The sequence below is a fragment of the Stegostoma tigrinum genome, chromosome 7 (genome assembly GCF_030684315.1).
Source record: "Stegostoma tigrinum isolate sSteTig4 chromosome 7, sSteTig4.hap1, whole genome shotgun sequence".
Lineage (NCBI taxonomy): Eukaryota > Metazoa > Chordata > Chondrichthyes > Orectolobiformes > Stegostomatidae > Stegostoma > Stegostoma tigrinum.
The window spans coordinates 17701247-17715528 of record NC_081360.1 but is presented as its reverse complement, the minus strand read 5'-3'; the positions used below and the strand labels follow the sequence as shown (position 1 = coordinate 17715528).

General features: G+C 40.8%; 1 protein-coding gene across 3 annotated transcripts in view; it reads left to right on the top strand.

The window, feature by feature from the left end:
• Positions 1-4391, top strand: part of slx9 (SLX9 ribosome biogenesis factor) — a 105006-nt gene extending 100615 nt beyond the window's left edge. For all 3 annotated transcript variants that reach the window (XM_059647070.1, XM_059647071.1, XM_059647069.1), the window contains one exon: positions 3987-4391. In XM_059647070.1, the coding sequence (XP_059503053.1) occupies positions 3987-4110 (124 nt within the window). In that variant the 3' untranslated portion in view covers positions 4111-4391. The remainder of the gene's footprint in view (positions 1-3986) is intronic.
• The last annotated feature ends 9891 nt before the right edge of the window (positions 4392-14282 follow it).

Genomic DNA, 14282 nt, shown 5'->3' with positions numbered 1-14282 from the left:
CTCACAAATTTGTTAGAATTCTTTGATGAAGTGACCAGGAAGGTTGATGAGGGCAGGGGAGTAGATGTAGTCTGTATGGATTTCACTAAGGCCTTTGATAAGGTTCCACATGGTAGGCTGCTTTGGAGTCTAGATCACATGGAATCCAGTGAGAGCTGGCAAATTGGATACACAATTGACTTGTTGGTAGAGGGCAGAGGGGTAATACTGGAAGAATGCTTATCTGACTGCAGGCCTGTGACTAGTGGTGAGCCTCAGGGGTCCGTGCGGGGCCCATGGCTGTTTGTTATCTATATCAATGATTTGGATGAGAATGTACAGGACATGATTAGTAAGTTCATGAATGACACTTAAATAGGCAGTATCATGGACAGTGAGGAAGGTAATCCGAAATTGTAGCAGAATCTTGATTGGGTGGGGAAGTGGGCCGAGAAATGGCAAATGGAGTTTAATAAAGATAGGTGTGAGGCATTGCATTTTGGAAAGTAAAATCCAGTGAGGAGTTTCATGTTGAGTGGTAGGGCCTAAAGGTATATAGTGGAAGAGGGGACCTTGGAGTTCAGGTGCATGGTTCTCTGCAAGTAGAGTCACAGATAGACAGGGCAGTGAAGAAGGATTTTGGCATACTGGCCTTCATCAGTCAGGGTATTGAGTATAGAAGTTGGGAATTTATGCAGTTGTATATGACATTGGTGAGGCCACACTTGGAGGACTGTGTTCAGTTTTGGTCACCTTGCTACAGGAAGGATGTTATTAAGCTGGAACGAGTGCAGAAAAAATTTACAAGGATGTTGCAGAATTTGAGGGACTGAATTATAGGGAGAGGTTGGTCAAGCTAGGACTTTTTTCTTAAGAACATAGGAGACTGAGGGGGGATTCCTGTAGAACTGTATAACATCATGAGAGGCATGGATAGATTGAGTGCTGTCAGTCTTTTTATCAAGGTTGTGGAATTGAGAACTAGAGGACTTCAATTTAAGGTAAGATGGGAAAGAATTCATGGGTACCTGAGGGACAACATTTTTACACAGATGGTGATATGCACGTGGAATGAGCTGCCAGCGGAAGTGGTTGAGGTGAGTTCATTAACAAAATTAAAAGGCATTTGGACAAATGCATGGATAGGCAACGTTTAGAAGGATAAGGGCCAAGCTCAGGGAATTGAGGTGAGCATGGATGGACATTGTGGACAGCATGAACCAGATTGGGCCGAAGGGCATGTCTCTGTGCTGTAGGGCTCTATGACTCGATGAACTGAAGGAGCTTCTGACCCTGATAGTCTTGTCAAAAGCCTCATCAGCTTTCCTGTTCCCTATGTTTTAGATCCCTTGGATGACAGGAATTGGTGTTGATAAGGCCAGGATTTTCCTCCACCTCATAACATTCTAGTGCTGATACCGTGTCAGAATCAGGGAAATGTAAGGGGTTTGAGTGTGACCATTCCCCAGGTTCTGCAAAAGGGGAGAGGATCTTAGTTTCTGCCTATACCAAAGGGACTGAAAAATTAAGATTCCCACTGCTCGGGGAATTTTTATGCTGAGAAAGCTAGCCTTGGTCCATCTGATGGATTTGGGGGCTAATCTGCTAGTCTGATTCCTTAAAGTGTTTTGCATGTGAAAAGATGGTCCAAAGTTTGTTTCTTCACACAGTTGTAAATATTATCTCGTGGTGGCTGCAATTTCATTTGATTCAGACCAGTTCGTTGCACAATTCAAGAGCCAAGAGAAGAATTCACCTGGCTTAATTGTACAATTTGTATTTGTGGGTATTAGTTTCACTATCTTTTAAAATGATATCAAGTAAACTTCGTGAGCATCTGTGCTAAATTCCTCACTTTTTATGTTTGTATTGATAGTTTCAAATCTTCCTATGTTGGCTGCCTGCCAAGATTGATTGTCAATTGACAATCAAAGTGTTATGGAGAGAGGATACAAAAGATAAAGTTGAAGTTACAAACAGACTATATCAAATCGTAAAGATGATTGAAGGGACTAAATGTCCTCATCTTGATTTGTGGGTTAGTATGTTCTCACTGAAACCAGCGCAGTTCACTCCACAAAATACATTCCCACTTGTTGCCTTCTCTACTGAATCATTTCCACTCTCCACTTCACTCTCAAGCCTTCCACTTGCACTCCGTTTGGTTGTTTCCGCCATCTTGCCACTCTTGTCCACGGTCCCCACTCTCAACAGCGCTTTGGGCAGAGAAGTGGCGAGCAGGAGAATTGATTCTTATAATTTGACTACCAATGAAGTCACATGGGCCAGCCTACAGTCGTTTTGCCTAACCCTTGCACCATTTGTGAATAATTGTACATTCTTTGTAGAACTTCCATTCTCCAGTATCTTGCCTGTATCTGGTGACCATTGGAAAATGATACTTGGAGCATCTGCTACCTCCTCTAGCAGCCAAGGATACAATTGATCTGGCACTGATGATTTATCCATCTTCAAGGGTGGCAGCACCTCCCATATATGCTCTCACGTCATAATAATTGTATCTAATATTTCACACTCCTCAGTTGAATGACTGCACCACCCGCCTTCACAAAGGAGGTAGTACTCTTCACTAGAATACTGACAAGACATGAAAATTTTAGGTCGCGCCAAGATTGTTATGTGGGTTTTCTTTGACCTGAAGAGACTTAGAGTCACAGACTCAATCAAGATAGACAAAATATTGAGGGCTTGAAATGAGTGGATGGGAAAGATAGAAAGATTAGAGGGAGCATGGAGATAAATATTTTTCACCCAAAAGGTGGCGTGTCTGGAATTTCCTGCCCAGTTCAAAAGTGGAGACCCGAACCTTTGATTCATTTCAACAATACCTGGTCGTGCAGCTGAAGTACAAATAATTTCTACACAATGGGAGAGAGATGGGGTAACACAAGAGAGTTGCAGTGGGAGAGAGATCCCATGAGGTTTGTCTGGAGGGAGGAGATGGAATTTGTTTTTAAAATCAGTTTGCACAGACGTGATCAGCTGGATAGCTTCTTGTTATCCTGTAATATTTTTGCGACTCTTTAAATTCAATAGATGTACTTTATTTGTAATATGTGCAAATTATGCATTCTGCTGCAGAGGTGTGGCAATTCAGGTACTAATAAATGTCATTTATAAAAGTTGTCTTTTTTTTAATCTTGCCGCCCTCACTTTTTGTTGAGGCACATGTTTTTAAAAAAAGTTGTCAACCCCTGATTGAGCCCTGCATCATATGTTCAAAGATCTGGCACTTGATCTCTCAAATGTCTTACTCAAATGCCACTGAGCCACTCCTTGTCACCTTTCTGAAAGTAATTAGATTAGTGGACAATAAACATATTAGTGGTACAGTGAAGTGTCACATCTGCATCTTCAAAAGATGGTACAACCCAAAACTAACAGTACCTCAACAAGTTTGAGTGATTTGACAAAAAAAATGCAATGGTCATGACAGCTGGGCAATGTTTGGTCTGCTGATCGACTACTGTAGAAATGTGACAGAAAGCATGCTGGTGTTAAATACCAATCAATTGTCATCAAACCCAACCTGATAAACATTCCATGACTTTGCCTTCATTGATAGTGAAGAGCGTTTAGTCTGCAGGTGCACAGCAAATTGATGATCAGTGTAAACCACATAATGCAGAGACTTGTTTCCTCAAACTTAATGTATGAGAAATTTATGATGCCTAGGCTAGAGGTTTGTTCATTATAAATACAAAGTGTTTGTGGTTTTTAGAATGACATTAACAAACGTGTTGGCTGTTTCCAAATCTCACTTGCAGTCAGCTGATGAAATGAGATGATAAAATGAACAGAATTGTGGGGATGTATCATTCTGCTGTGCATCAGTTTGTTTGCCATTTCTGGGTTGTACTTTCTTACGACTTGTGGTGCTTGTGAACTGTAGCTGATGAATTCCTGTGTGGTTTGCTGTTAAGCTAATGCACTTTAGCCGCTCTCTCTGCCTCTAGGCTGATCATATACTTGTTCTTACATTTCAGAGAGGAGGAGGTAGCCAGATTCAAAACTACAATTGAGGATACTGAATTTATGGCCAATCCTCTTGCAGTCATTGGTGAGCAACTTCTGAAACGAATGAGGCAGGAGGATGAGGATCTGAAGTGAAACCTTAAACTGTGCTCCAAGCCAATCTGGAAAATACCATCACTGACACCAGTGAACATTTGAATAATCAGCAAATACTGGACCAGTGCAAATATTTGCCAAATTTATGCTGAAAATGCTGACTTCCCACATTTACAGGTGATATACCTTAGGGAAAAACTGAACTTTCTAGGAAGCCTAAGATCAGGCAGGATCGGCCATTGGATGTAAGGGCATTGAGAATAGGCAAGTAGGAGAAAACCTAATCTCTTGTCAAGAATTATCTTAATTATTCTCAAGAAACGTATCATAAAATATTTTTGTTTGAAAATAATAAACTTTTGTTGTTCTATTTAATTTTGGACTGCTGACTTCTTTGTTTTATGTCAACATGTTATCCGGCCATATGGATTTTTAAAGTTCATAATGCAGATTTACTGGTAGTGGTGGGACTGGCAAACTGCTGAAGCTGAGATGGGCTTTCAATTCCCTTTATGCACTTGCGTCTTGAATGTTGAGCCCCTGTGAAGCATATTTTGCCTTAGTGTTGTAGCTTATCAATTCAAATGCCAATGTATCATTTCACTGGAATAATACTGTGACTGATTTGGTTTTGTTTTTATTGAAGGAAGCCATGGATATTATGAAACCACTCAGTTTGCAGTTATTACTACCCTGATGGTGACAGTGCTGCCTTAAAACAAGGTAGCTATAGTACTACCAGTAAATTTGTGGGGATTGATAATGACATTACAAATGCGAACCTACACTCTTGCATACTGGAGATTTGTGCTGCAAGTCTGGATGGTAACAAATAAAGGGGAGAATGGGAATGTTAACTTTTGTTCTTGTCTGCATAGTTTTCAAGTAGAATATTTGGTTACTGCAGGCTAATATTGATCATAGCTGCAATCTTTTGGATTACGGATTAAGTGCCCTGTGGTGGTGTGAATGCACTGAAAGCATCTCATTTTTTTCGTAACTTTATTGTGATCTCGAGAAGTGTAGCTGATGGAATTATAGAACTGTGCAGCATTAAAGAAGACCATTCAGCCCATCATTGCATTGGTACCTCTTTGAAAGAGCTTTCCGATGAGTTTCATTCCTGTTTCACTTCTAGGAAAGCAAACAGCATGTTGGCCTTCATTAGAAGGAGATTTTCGTTCATTAATAAGCAAGTATTGCTACAGTTGTACAAGGGTTTGGTGAATTTGCATCCGAAATACTGTTCATAGTTTTGATCTCCACATTAAGGAAGGATACAGCAGCAATGCAGCTAAGATTCAGTAGATTAGCCACTAGGATGAGAAAGCTGCTAGCGCGAAGTTGAAAAGCTTGGGTCTGTATTGTCTCTAGTTGGTGTTGGAAACATTCTGGTGTTGGAATATTCTGAGCAGCTTCGCACGTTAGACACTAGAAGGTTGTTTGTCCTGGATGGGTATCAAGAAGATGGAGACGGTATCTCATGATGAGGGGACATTCATTTAGGACGGTGATGAGAAATTTCGACAGATAGTTCTGAATCTTTGGAGGGTTGTGAATGCTCTGCTATTTAATATATTCAAGGTTGAGAGAGGCAGATTGATTCTTGGTCATCCAACATTGAGAAATATGTGGAACAGGTAGGAAAATAGAGTTGAAGCAGAAGATCAGCTTTGGTGAATATCAGAGCTAGCTCAAAGAGCTATATGGCCTACTCCTATTTCATTGCGTCTTGTAATTTTCTGTTGCCCCATTTCTCCTCTTCAGCTTTTAATGATGTGCATGAGCATGCAGGTATTGAAATTGAAGTAATGTTGGAGCCTTGATGGTCCATGTTGTCATGTATTATTTGTTTAATGTGAGTAATGATGGGAGGGCCAGAGGCTACAGTTTTCTATGGTTTGGCTCTTCTATCCATGATGGTTTCTCAGGAGTCGAGCAGCTCATCTAGAGCACAGCAAGAACTCACAGGTTAATCATTGGTTGGAATGCTGTCCAAGCTTGGAAGAATTCATTACCATATCCTTGGAGAAGGTCAGCAAGTCTCTGGAGCAAAGGAACCTAAAGAAGGAATTGGCCAGAATAAACAGGTAAGCAAATTATGTTATTCTTGTATAAAACACTGGTTTAGCCTCAACTGGATTATTCTGTCTCATTAGGGTGCTGCATCTCAGGAAGTATGTGAAGGTATAAGCAGAGGTGAAGGGAGATTTGTGAATCGTTACAGTGGTGAAATGACATGTTATGTCAAAAGATTGGGGACTGTCTGTTAGGCAAATAGAAGGTTCAGAGGAATTTGCATAAAGTTCAAGATCATGAGGGGTTCGAACAGAGGAGATGAGGAAAAGTGGAAAGGATCAACAACCATAGGGCACAGATTTTAAGGTAACTGGCAAAAGAAGCAAAGATGAAGTGAGAAATAACTTTTTCAAGCAACAGATGGTTAGGATCAGGAATACACTGCCTGAGTGCGGTGAAGGCAGGTTCAAGCAAAGCATTCACAAGGGGACTGGACTATTTTCTGAAACAGAAGAATGTGCAGGACAGTGGGGACAAGTGGATGGGTGCATTTGATAAATTGCTTTTTGAAAGCCAGCACAGATATAGCATTCCAGATAGCCTCCAGTGCTGTAACCATGCTATGATTCTAGGATTTACTTTTGATGGTCTTCACCACATGAGTTTTGGATGAATCATGCTTACTATAATAACCATTGTTGTACGGGAAATTTCACACATCTCTGGAGTTGCAGCTGCTTCAAAAGTAAATAGCAAGTCGTAGGTTGATTCGAGGGGAGTCAAAGAGACCATTGGCAAAACTAACCTGTCTCATCCAGCAAGAATCTGGTAGGATTACTTGACCTCCTTTATTCCCAAATGATTTTGCATGCTTGAAATCATTGGACAGTAAAATTCGGCTATGTGTAAAAGAGATACCAAATGTGATAACCCCTACATGGCCCATGGGGAATCATTCAGTAATCTCCTTGTGGAGCTTTGTTGAATATGAATTCCCTTGATAACAGGCATTAATCTTCCCTGCTGGAACTCCTCACCTGAGCCATTTGTAAAGCAGACCCAGGGGACCCTCTTGTGGTCCACCGGTAGTGTCCGTACCCCTGAACTGAGAGACCTGAGTTGAAGTCCCACCTGCTCCCCGGGTGGGTATAACATCCCCGAACAGGTTGATGAGGAATAAACTGTACAGGTCAGATAAAGTGAAAGCAGATCCAGGGGCCCTCTTGTGGCGCAGTGGATCTTCTCCTGGGCCAGGAGGTCCCAGTTTATTCCCACATGCTTGAGAGGTGTGGGGTAGCATCTGTGAACTGGTTTGATTTGGGGGAAAAAAAAACTGTCTGTCCTGGGCTGATGCTAGAATGGGTAGTGGGTCTGTTTTAAAGTTCAGCAATAAATGACCTTTCTTTCCAACTGCAATAAATGAACTACCTGAAAGAGGAGGAGGAGCTTGAAGAGGTAGGCCAGGAGTCCAGAGTGAAGCCTGGAGCTAAGATTAGCATTGTTGCCTGGCCTGAGTGGGAGTTGTGGTGTGTTGTCTGGAACCTCCTTTCATTGCATTGACCTGTAATCCTCAATAAAAGGTCTATACCTTTTAATTCCTGCATCAAATCCACCTGTATACTTGAATGAAACATTTGGAGGATCTTCAATTCCATACGTTTAAGTGCTGGGAAATGGTTTGTTTTATTTTTAAAGATGAATTGTCTGTGAAAAAGTGGAACAGCCATGTAATGTCCTTAACGTATTGCTAAGTATTAAGTAAATTTAGTTAATACCCTCATGTTCAATTTAACAATACACTTATACATAAATTTATTATGAAATTACCATAGTCTTGTGTTAAGTTATAAATAAAGTTCAATTGCTTTAATGGAAAAGTAGACTGAGGGATGAATATAGATGGGTGTAGTCTGTGTCCATCACGAGTAGTGGCTCTGTTTTGGTATTCAGCAATAAATAAAGTGGAGGATCGGTGCCAGTGTGCTGAAAGGTTGAGATTTATTTTTCAGGCAAATACGATAGAAATCATCCTTACAAGTTGAAATAATGTCTAAATGCATCCTTAAATCTGGCAAAACGACATCCAAGTGCCCACAATTTCCACCACAGACAATGAGGGGGGATGGGGGTGGAAAGAGAGCTGGGGTGTATTTTTCAAAGGTAAGGTTAAGTTAACATAACAAGGGAGAGAGAACTTTGCTTCCACTTCACACAGCATGCACAGTGCTGAAACACTTGTGTTCTGTTCACCTTAGTTTCGTGTCTTGTCTGAAAGATGACAATGTAGCATTCTATCCACAGCCCACTGTAGTGACAGTCTGAATTGTGCTTTGAGGTTTGAGCACTTTGACTCAAGGGGCAGGTACTGCCCATTTAAGCCATGGTTGAAAATGCATTTGTACCATTGAAATGCATGGTAAAGCAATAATTCAAAAAGTTAATGAATAAGCCAGTACATTTCGTTTCTTGCCTAGGGGACGACCAGCTATCTATCTGGAAAAGTAATGAAATATTGCCAGCATTTGCCTTTTCATGAAAATTCCAGGTATAGCCTCAGTTCTTTCACAACTGTTTGATTCAAACTGCGGGAGACTCCTTACACGACAATCATGTGTAAATGCTGCAGTTCCAGCTTCTGAGACGTACCTTTCGTTCCAGAGAATCTAGGACCCCAACAGTGAGGAAAGAGACCATTTGGCCCATCGAGTCAACACCAACTCTCCGAAGAGTATCCCACCTAGACCTACCCACTTACCCTATCCCTGTCCCCCTCCATTTCCCATGGCTAACCCATCTAAGCTGCGCATTTTTGGACTCTACGGACTATTTACTATGGCCAATCCACCTAGCCTGCACATCTTTGGTTTGTCGGAGGATACAGGAGCAGCGGCAAGAAACCCACGCAGACACGGGGAGAAGGTACCAACTTCACACAGCCATGGGGAGAAGGTACAAACGCCACACAGACCGTCACCTGAGGGTGGTATCAAATCTGGGTCTCTGACGCTGTGAGGCAGCAGTGCTAATCTCTCAGTTATGCACTTGTTGCAGTTATGTTGCAGTTTCTGTTTTTGTGATGTTCTTTAACCCTGTTCTATTAACAAATGTTTATTCAGTAGTTTTCAGCCAGCAGTAAACCCTGGCTCATAGGTAGAAATACTAATTCAGTTTGCCACCACGTTTAGGGTCTTAAAGTCAAGATAAACATCTTCCACAGGTACACTCCTCCAGAATCTTCATTTTAAACTTCAGTAACTCTTGTCTACACTCGTGCACAATATGGAACATGAATATCTTGCTGGTTTCCTGTCTGCACAGAACAGGGGCCACCTGAGGCAGCTTCATTGGCCTCACTTTACTCTTTGACTTCAGATGTCTATGAAATGATTATTATTTGGAGATCTGGAGTCACCTTAAAACATCCCGTTTCCTCTCCGCAACTTCAGATGGATAATGTAGTGGTAACCATGGTTATATTCCAAACTAATAATTGCACAGTGTTGGTTCCTGATCCCCTGTCCTCCAATTTACTGTCATTGGAGTACCCCTACAGTTGCTAACAGATTTTACACAAGTCCTCTGACATTTTCCAGTAATTCTTTCGTTTTTGAGAGCAGCTGGTCACTGACTGACGTGAGGACTTTGGTTATTGCGAAGATGTTCATTCTAATAGCTCTAAACATCTCTGGAACGTGTTAGTTTGGTTCTGTTAATTTATTTGCGTCCAGTGGAGCTTTTTGACCCCTTGTAGATTAACAATTAATAGGAGAGCACCTTGTGATCTGTGATGTGCAAGAAAATGGGCACTTGTCTGACTAGGAATGATCATTCAGCATCTGCAGCTTTAAATTGAAACAGGATCATCTGGTTGAATATGAATGATCATTTTTAAACCAATATTTCTCAGGGAATGTGCAATTTTTTTTCATGGAGCTGTTAACTAATTTGTGAAACTTTTTAGTCATCTAATACTATTCATTTATTTCTCAATTATTTGTGTGTGAATATCGTCAAAGACAGCATAGATCAATTTGTAAGGAAATTATAAGCTCCAAATTTCACACTGGTTTCTTAAATAACCAAAGGTTTTATTTTTCAAATTTGTGTGTCACTTGTGTTTTTTTTTGGGAATGGAATGATTCTTTCTCATTACAAAAATTCAGTGGCTCGGTGGTTAGCCCTGGTGGTTAGCACTGCTGCCTCACACCAGGGACCCGGGTTGAATTCCACCCTTGGGCAACAGTCTGTGTGGAGTTTGCACGTTCTCCCCGTGTCTGCTTGAGTTTCCTCTGGGTGCTCCGGTTTTCTCCCACTGTCCAAAGATTTGCAGGCTAGGTGGATTGGCCATGCTAAATTATCCATAGTATCCAGGGAAGTGTAGATTAGGTGGGTTGTAGCAGGTTGGGTCTGGGTGGGATCCTTTGAGGTTCGTTATGAACTTGTTGGGCCAAAGGGCCTGTTTCCACACTGTAGGGATTCTATGATCTATGATCAGAAAAGTTGCAAACCTAGGTTACTGTTGGCAGGAACCGTGTCAAGGTTCTGGTATAGTGGCACCAAGATATTGTCCCATACGCCCTTGCCATTTTTAAAGATTCACTTCTTAGTGGTTTTTGAGAGTTAGTCCCTTAATATGTCCTTAACTAGGTTATTCATTTCTCAAGAGTTGGTTTTTGCTCTACATGTAGACAACTATCAATGTGTTTTATGTCCTCTCAAGACACAGCTTAAACCCTGCACTGTATCAGTTGGTACGTTCTCTCATACTCAGGATGGGAAGCTTATCAGCTCTATATTCACCTGCCACAATGCTAATTAATTTTATCTTCATTCCGAAATGCTTCCTTTCAGCTTTTCCCAGGAGAGCCAAAAAATGTCCCAGGTGACCAAAAGTAACCAGCCTTAAGTCTCTAAGACGTAGGAGCAGAATTAAGTGTTCATCCCAAGTCTGCTCTGCCATTCAGTGAAATCACGACTGATCTGATAATCTTCAGCTCCACTTGCTTACCTTTTATGCATAAATCTCGATTCCCATCACACATTAAAAATGTTTATCTCTTGCATATGCTTAACAGCCCAGATTCTGCGACCCCCTGGTATTGAATTCCACAGATTCTCTACACAAGAAATTCCTCCTCCTCTCCATCTTATATTTGTGATCCCTTACTCTGAGATTATGCTGTCTAGTCCTAGACTCTCCCACAAGGGAAACAATCTTTTCACCTCTACCCTGCCGAGTCCGCCAAGAATCTTGTATGTTTCAATAAGGTCACCTCTGTCTTTCTTCAAAACTCCGATGAGTACAGGTCCGACTTACTCGATCTCTCCTCATGAAATTTCTGACTACCTAAAATCAACCGAGTGAACCTTTTTTGGATTGCTTCCAATGCCAGTGTATCATCCCTTAAATAAGTTCCCTAACCTTTTTGTAGTATTCCAGCTGTGGTGTGACAAGTGGCTTTGCAAAATCTCCATATTGAGTAATCCATTCAGTTTGAAATAAAGGCAAATATTTCAGTTACCTTCACTATGAACAGTGAATTGATGGACTAGCTTTTTGTGATTTATGCACGAGGACTGCCAAATCATTCTGGGCTGTAGCTTTTTGCAGTTTTTCTCCACTTAAATAGCATTCAGCTTTTCTCCTCGTCCTGCCAAAGTATATAAACTTACATTTTCCCGCATTATACTCCAGGTGCCAAGCTTATGCCCACTGGCTTAACATGTCGAAATCCCTCTGCAGACTGAGTTATCTTCAATTACTTGTTACCTCTTTTTGTCATCCGCAAACTTGACTACAGTACATTGACGTATTGTAAGTATTGTGACCATTGCACTGACCCCTGTGAAACCCTGCTAATTATGGGTGATCATCCTGAAAATGCCTCTTTTATCCCAACTCTCTTTTATTAGTTAGCCAATCTTCTGTCCATGTGCATGTGCTACCTCCAATGCCGTAAACTTTTAAGTAGCCTAATATGTACCACCTTATCAAACAACTAAAAATCCAAATGTATTACTGCTTCAGCTTCATCTATCCTGCTTGCCCCTTTCTCAAAGAATTCTCATAAGTGTGTCAGGCATAATTTTCCATTTATGAAACCACCCTGACACTTTAATCATGTATATTTCTAAATACCTACTTGGCATCCTTTACAGTGCTCTGCTACAGCCCAACCTGTTGAACATTGCTGTCAAAAACTGTCCACATTTGTAGCACATTACTATGGTTCCAATGGAATGTGACAAACCCCCAAAACGTGACTGAGCCCTAGCTTACCCTCTCCACAGATGTTGAGTGACCTACTAATTGTTTCTGGCATTTTCTGTTTCCAATTTCAACATGTGTGCAACGGATCCTTGTGCAGATTTGATAGAATTCATCCAGGTACCCACGAGGGTTCCACCCTTTCATTGTATCCGAAGCCAATCCGGAGGGTGATAAGGAAGCAGTGCCACTTGGAAATGAAGAATACAAGATGAGTTGGACCGGTATGTACTCCTAATAAGTTTTACTGTTTTTTTTCCTCTGGGAAGGCATCTATTGCACTTTCCTGGTTGGATGACAGACTGTTCAGATCTCTCAATCCTCAGACATCCTCACGCCTGAGAGGAATTTGTGCAATCCTCACTGGTTCTGAGGGATTGCATATGCTTTCTTTGCCTCACTTCACTGCTATTTGCACCTTGTAAAATGGCTGCAGACCTGTGCTGTATCTTCACTTCTTTCTTCCAGTTTCAAGAAGATATTTCAAATCAGTAATTTTGACTCAACTTCCAGAGATGGTGGCTGAAATTTACGGCATGAAAGTTCACTTGATACCTTATTGTTATTTTGTTTAACTCATCTGTTCTGATTCTAGTTGATTCCTGATTTATGAGTCTATAAAAGAGTAAGCAAAACAAACATTCTGGTCATTTACAGAATGGGACAAATAGCATGACTGCTTTTAGAGATGAAGGATAGAATTTGATGCTGAATTAGATGGTGACTTTATCCCAAAACACATCTATAAGTAACTAATATACCACTATGGAACAGTGCAATTAATAAAGTAGATTCTTTAAAGCATATTACGTTTTGAATAAAGTTGAAATTTTGGTCTTTTAACTAACCTATATCCAAAATGAATACAAGAGATGTTATTAACCTTTATGTTTCAAAATGGTGATTCAAATCCTTTCTTTCACATTTGAGTCTTTTTTTAATGAACCAATTCAGAGATGAGGAATGGAAGAATACATTTGCTGAGGATGTGACCGTACCGCAACCATTACGAAAGTAAAATACCTTGAGCTAGTATTTGGCTAGGTATCCATTGCAAATATCAAAAAGTGCGCCAGCACATCCATCTTGAGAATCAGCTGACCCAGGGATGAAGAGAGCACAAAGATGTCACCTAGACTCTGAAGTATTCGTTGGACCAGTTGGACCGTTAGTTGGACTTATAGTATTGGCTTCTTTTAATCATGAAAGTGAGGCACCGGGACGAGTTCTTGGAACTCACAGGTGGGTATCTTTGAATGTTGTCATGAGAAGTTAAGGTATAAACTCTTTCCTGCCCCAGAGAGCAGAATCTGATTTTTATACATGTTTGAAACAATTGTTGTTAACTGCATTGTTTCAGAGAAATACAGTGAGATGTGTAGATTTCTTTAGAGTTGAGAGAAGAATTTGAGCTGCTGGAACTATAATTGGACAGAAGAAACATGTATTTAATTTGAGAAGATGAGGAACACACCAGCTTTAGAATTGGATAGGCCAAGCATCATTTTAGCTGCACTGGAAGAAATATTACAGAAGCAAATGGCAACAGTGTTTTTTTAAGAAAAAGTCTAGACGAAGCAATTGCAGTGTAAAGAAAACTGTAAAAACAAGTTGTTTCAGAGGTAGTAGGAACTGCAGATGCTGGAGAATCTGAGATCACAAGGTGTAGAACTGGATGAATACGGCAGGCCAAGCAACATCAGGGGAGTAGGAAGGCTGACGTTTCGGATTTTCTGAAGAAGGGTCTAGGCCTGAAACGTCAGCCTTCCTCCTGTGATGCTGCTTGACCTGCTGTGTTCATTCAGCTCTGCACCTTGTTATCTCTGTAAAAACAAGTAACATTTTTAGCAGATCTTTTGCTTTAACTTGTGGTTTCAAATGATGAATTTTTTTCACATGTTCCAATTAATTTCATACACTTTAT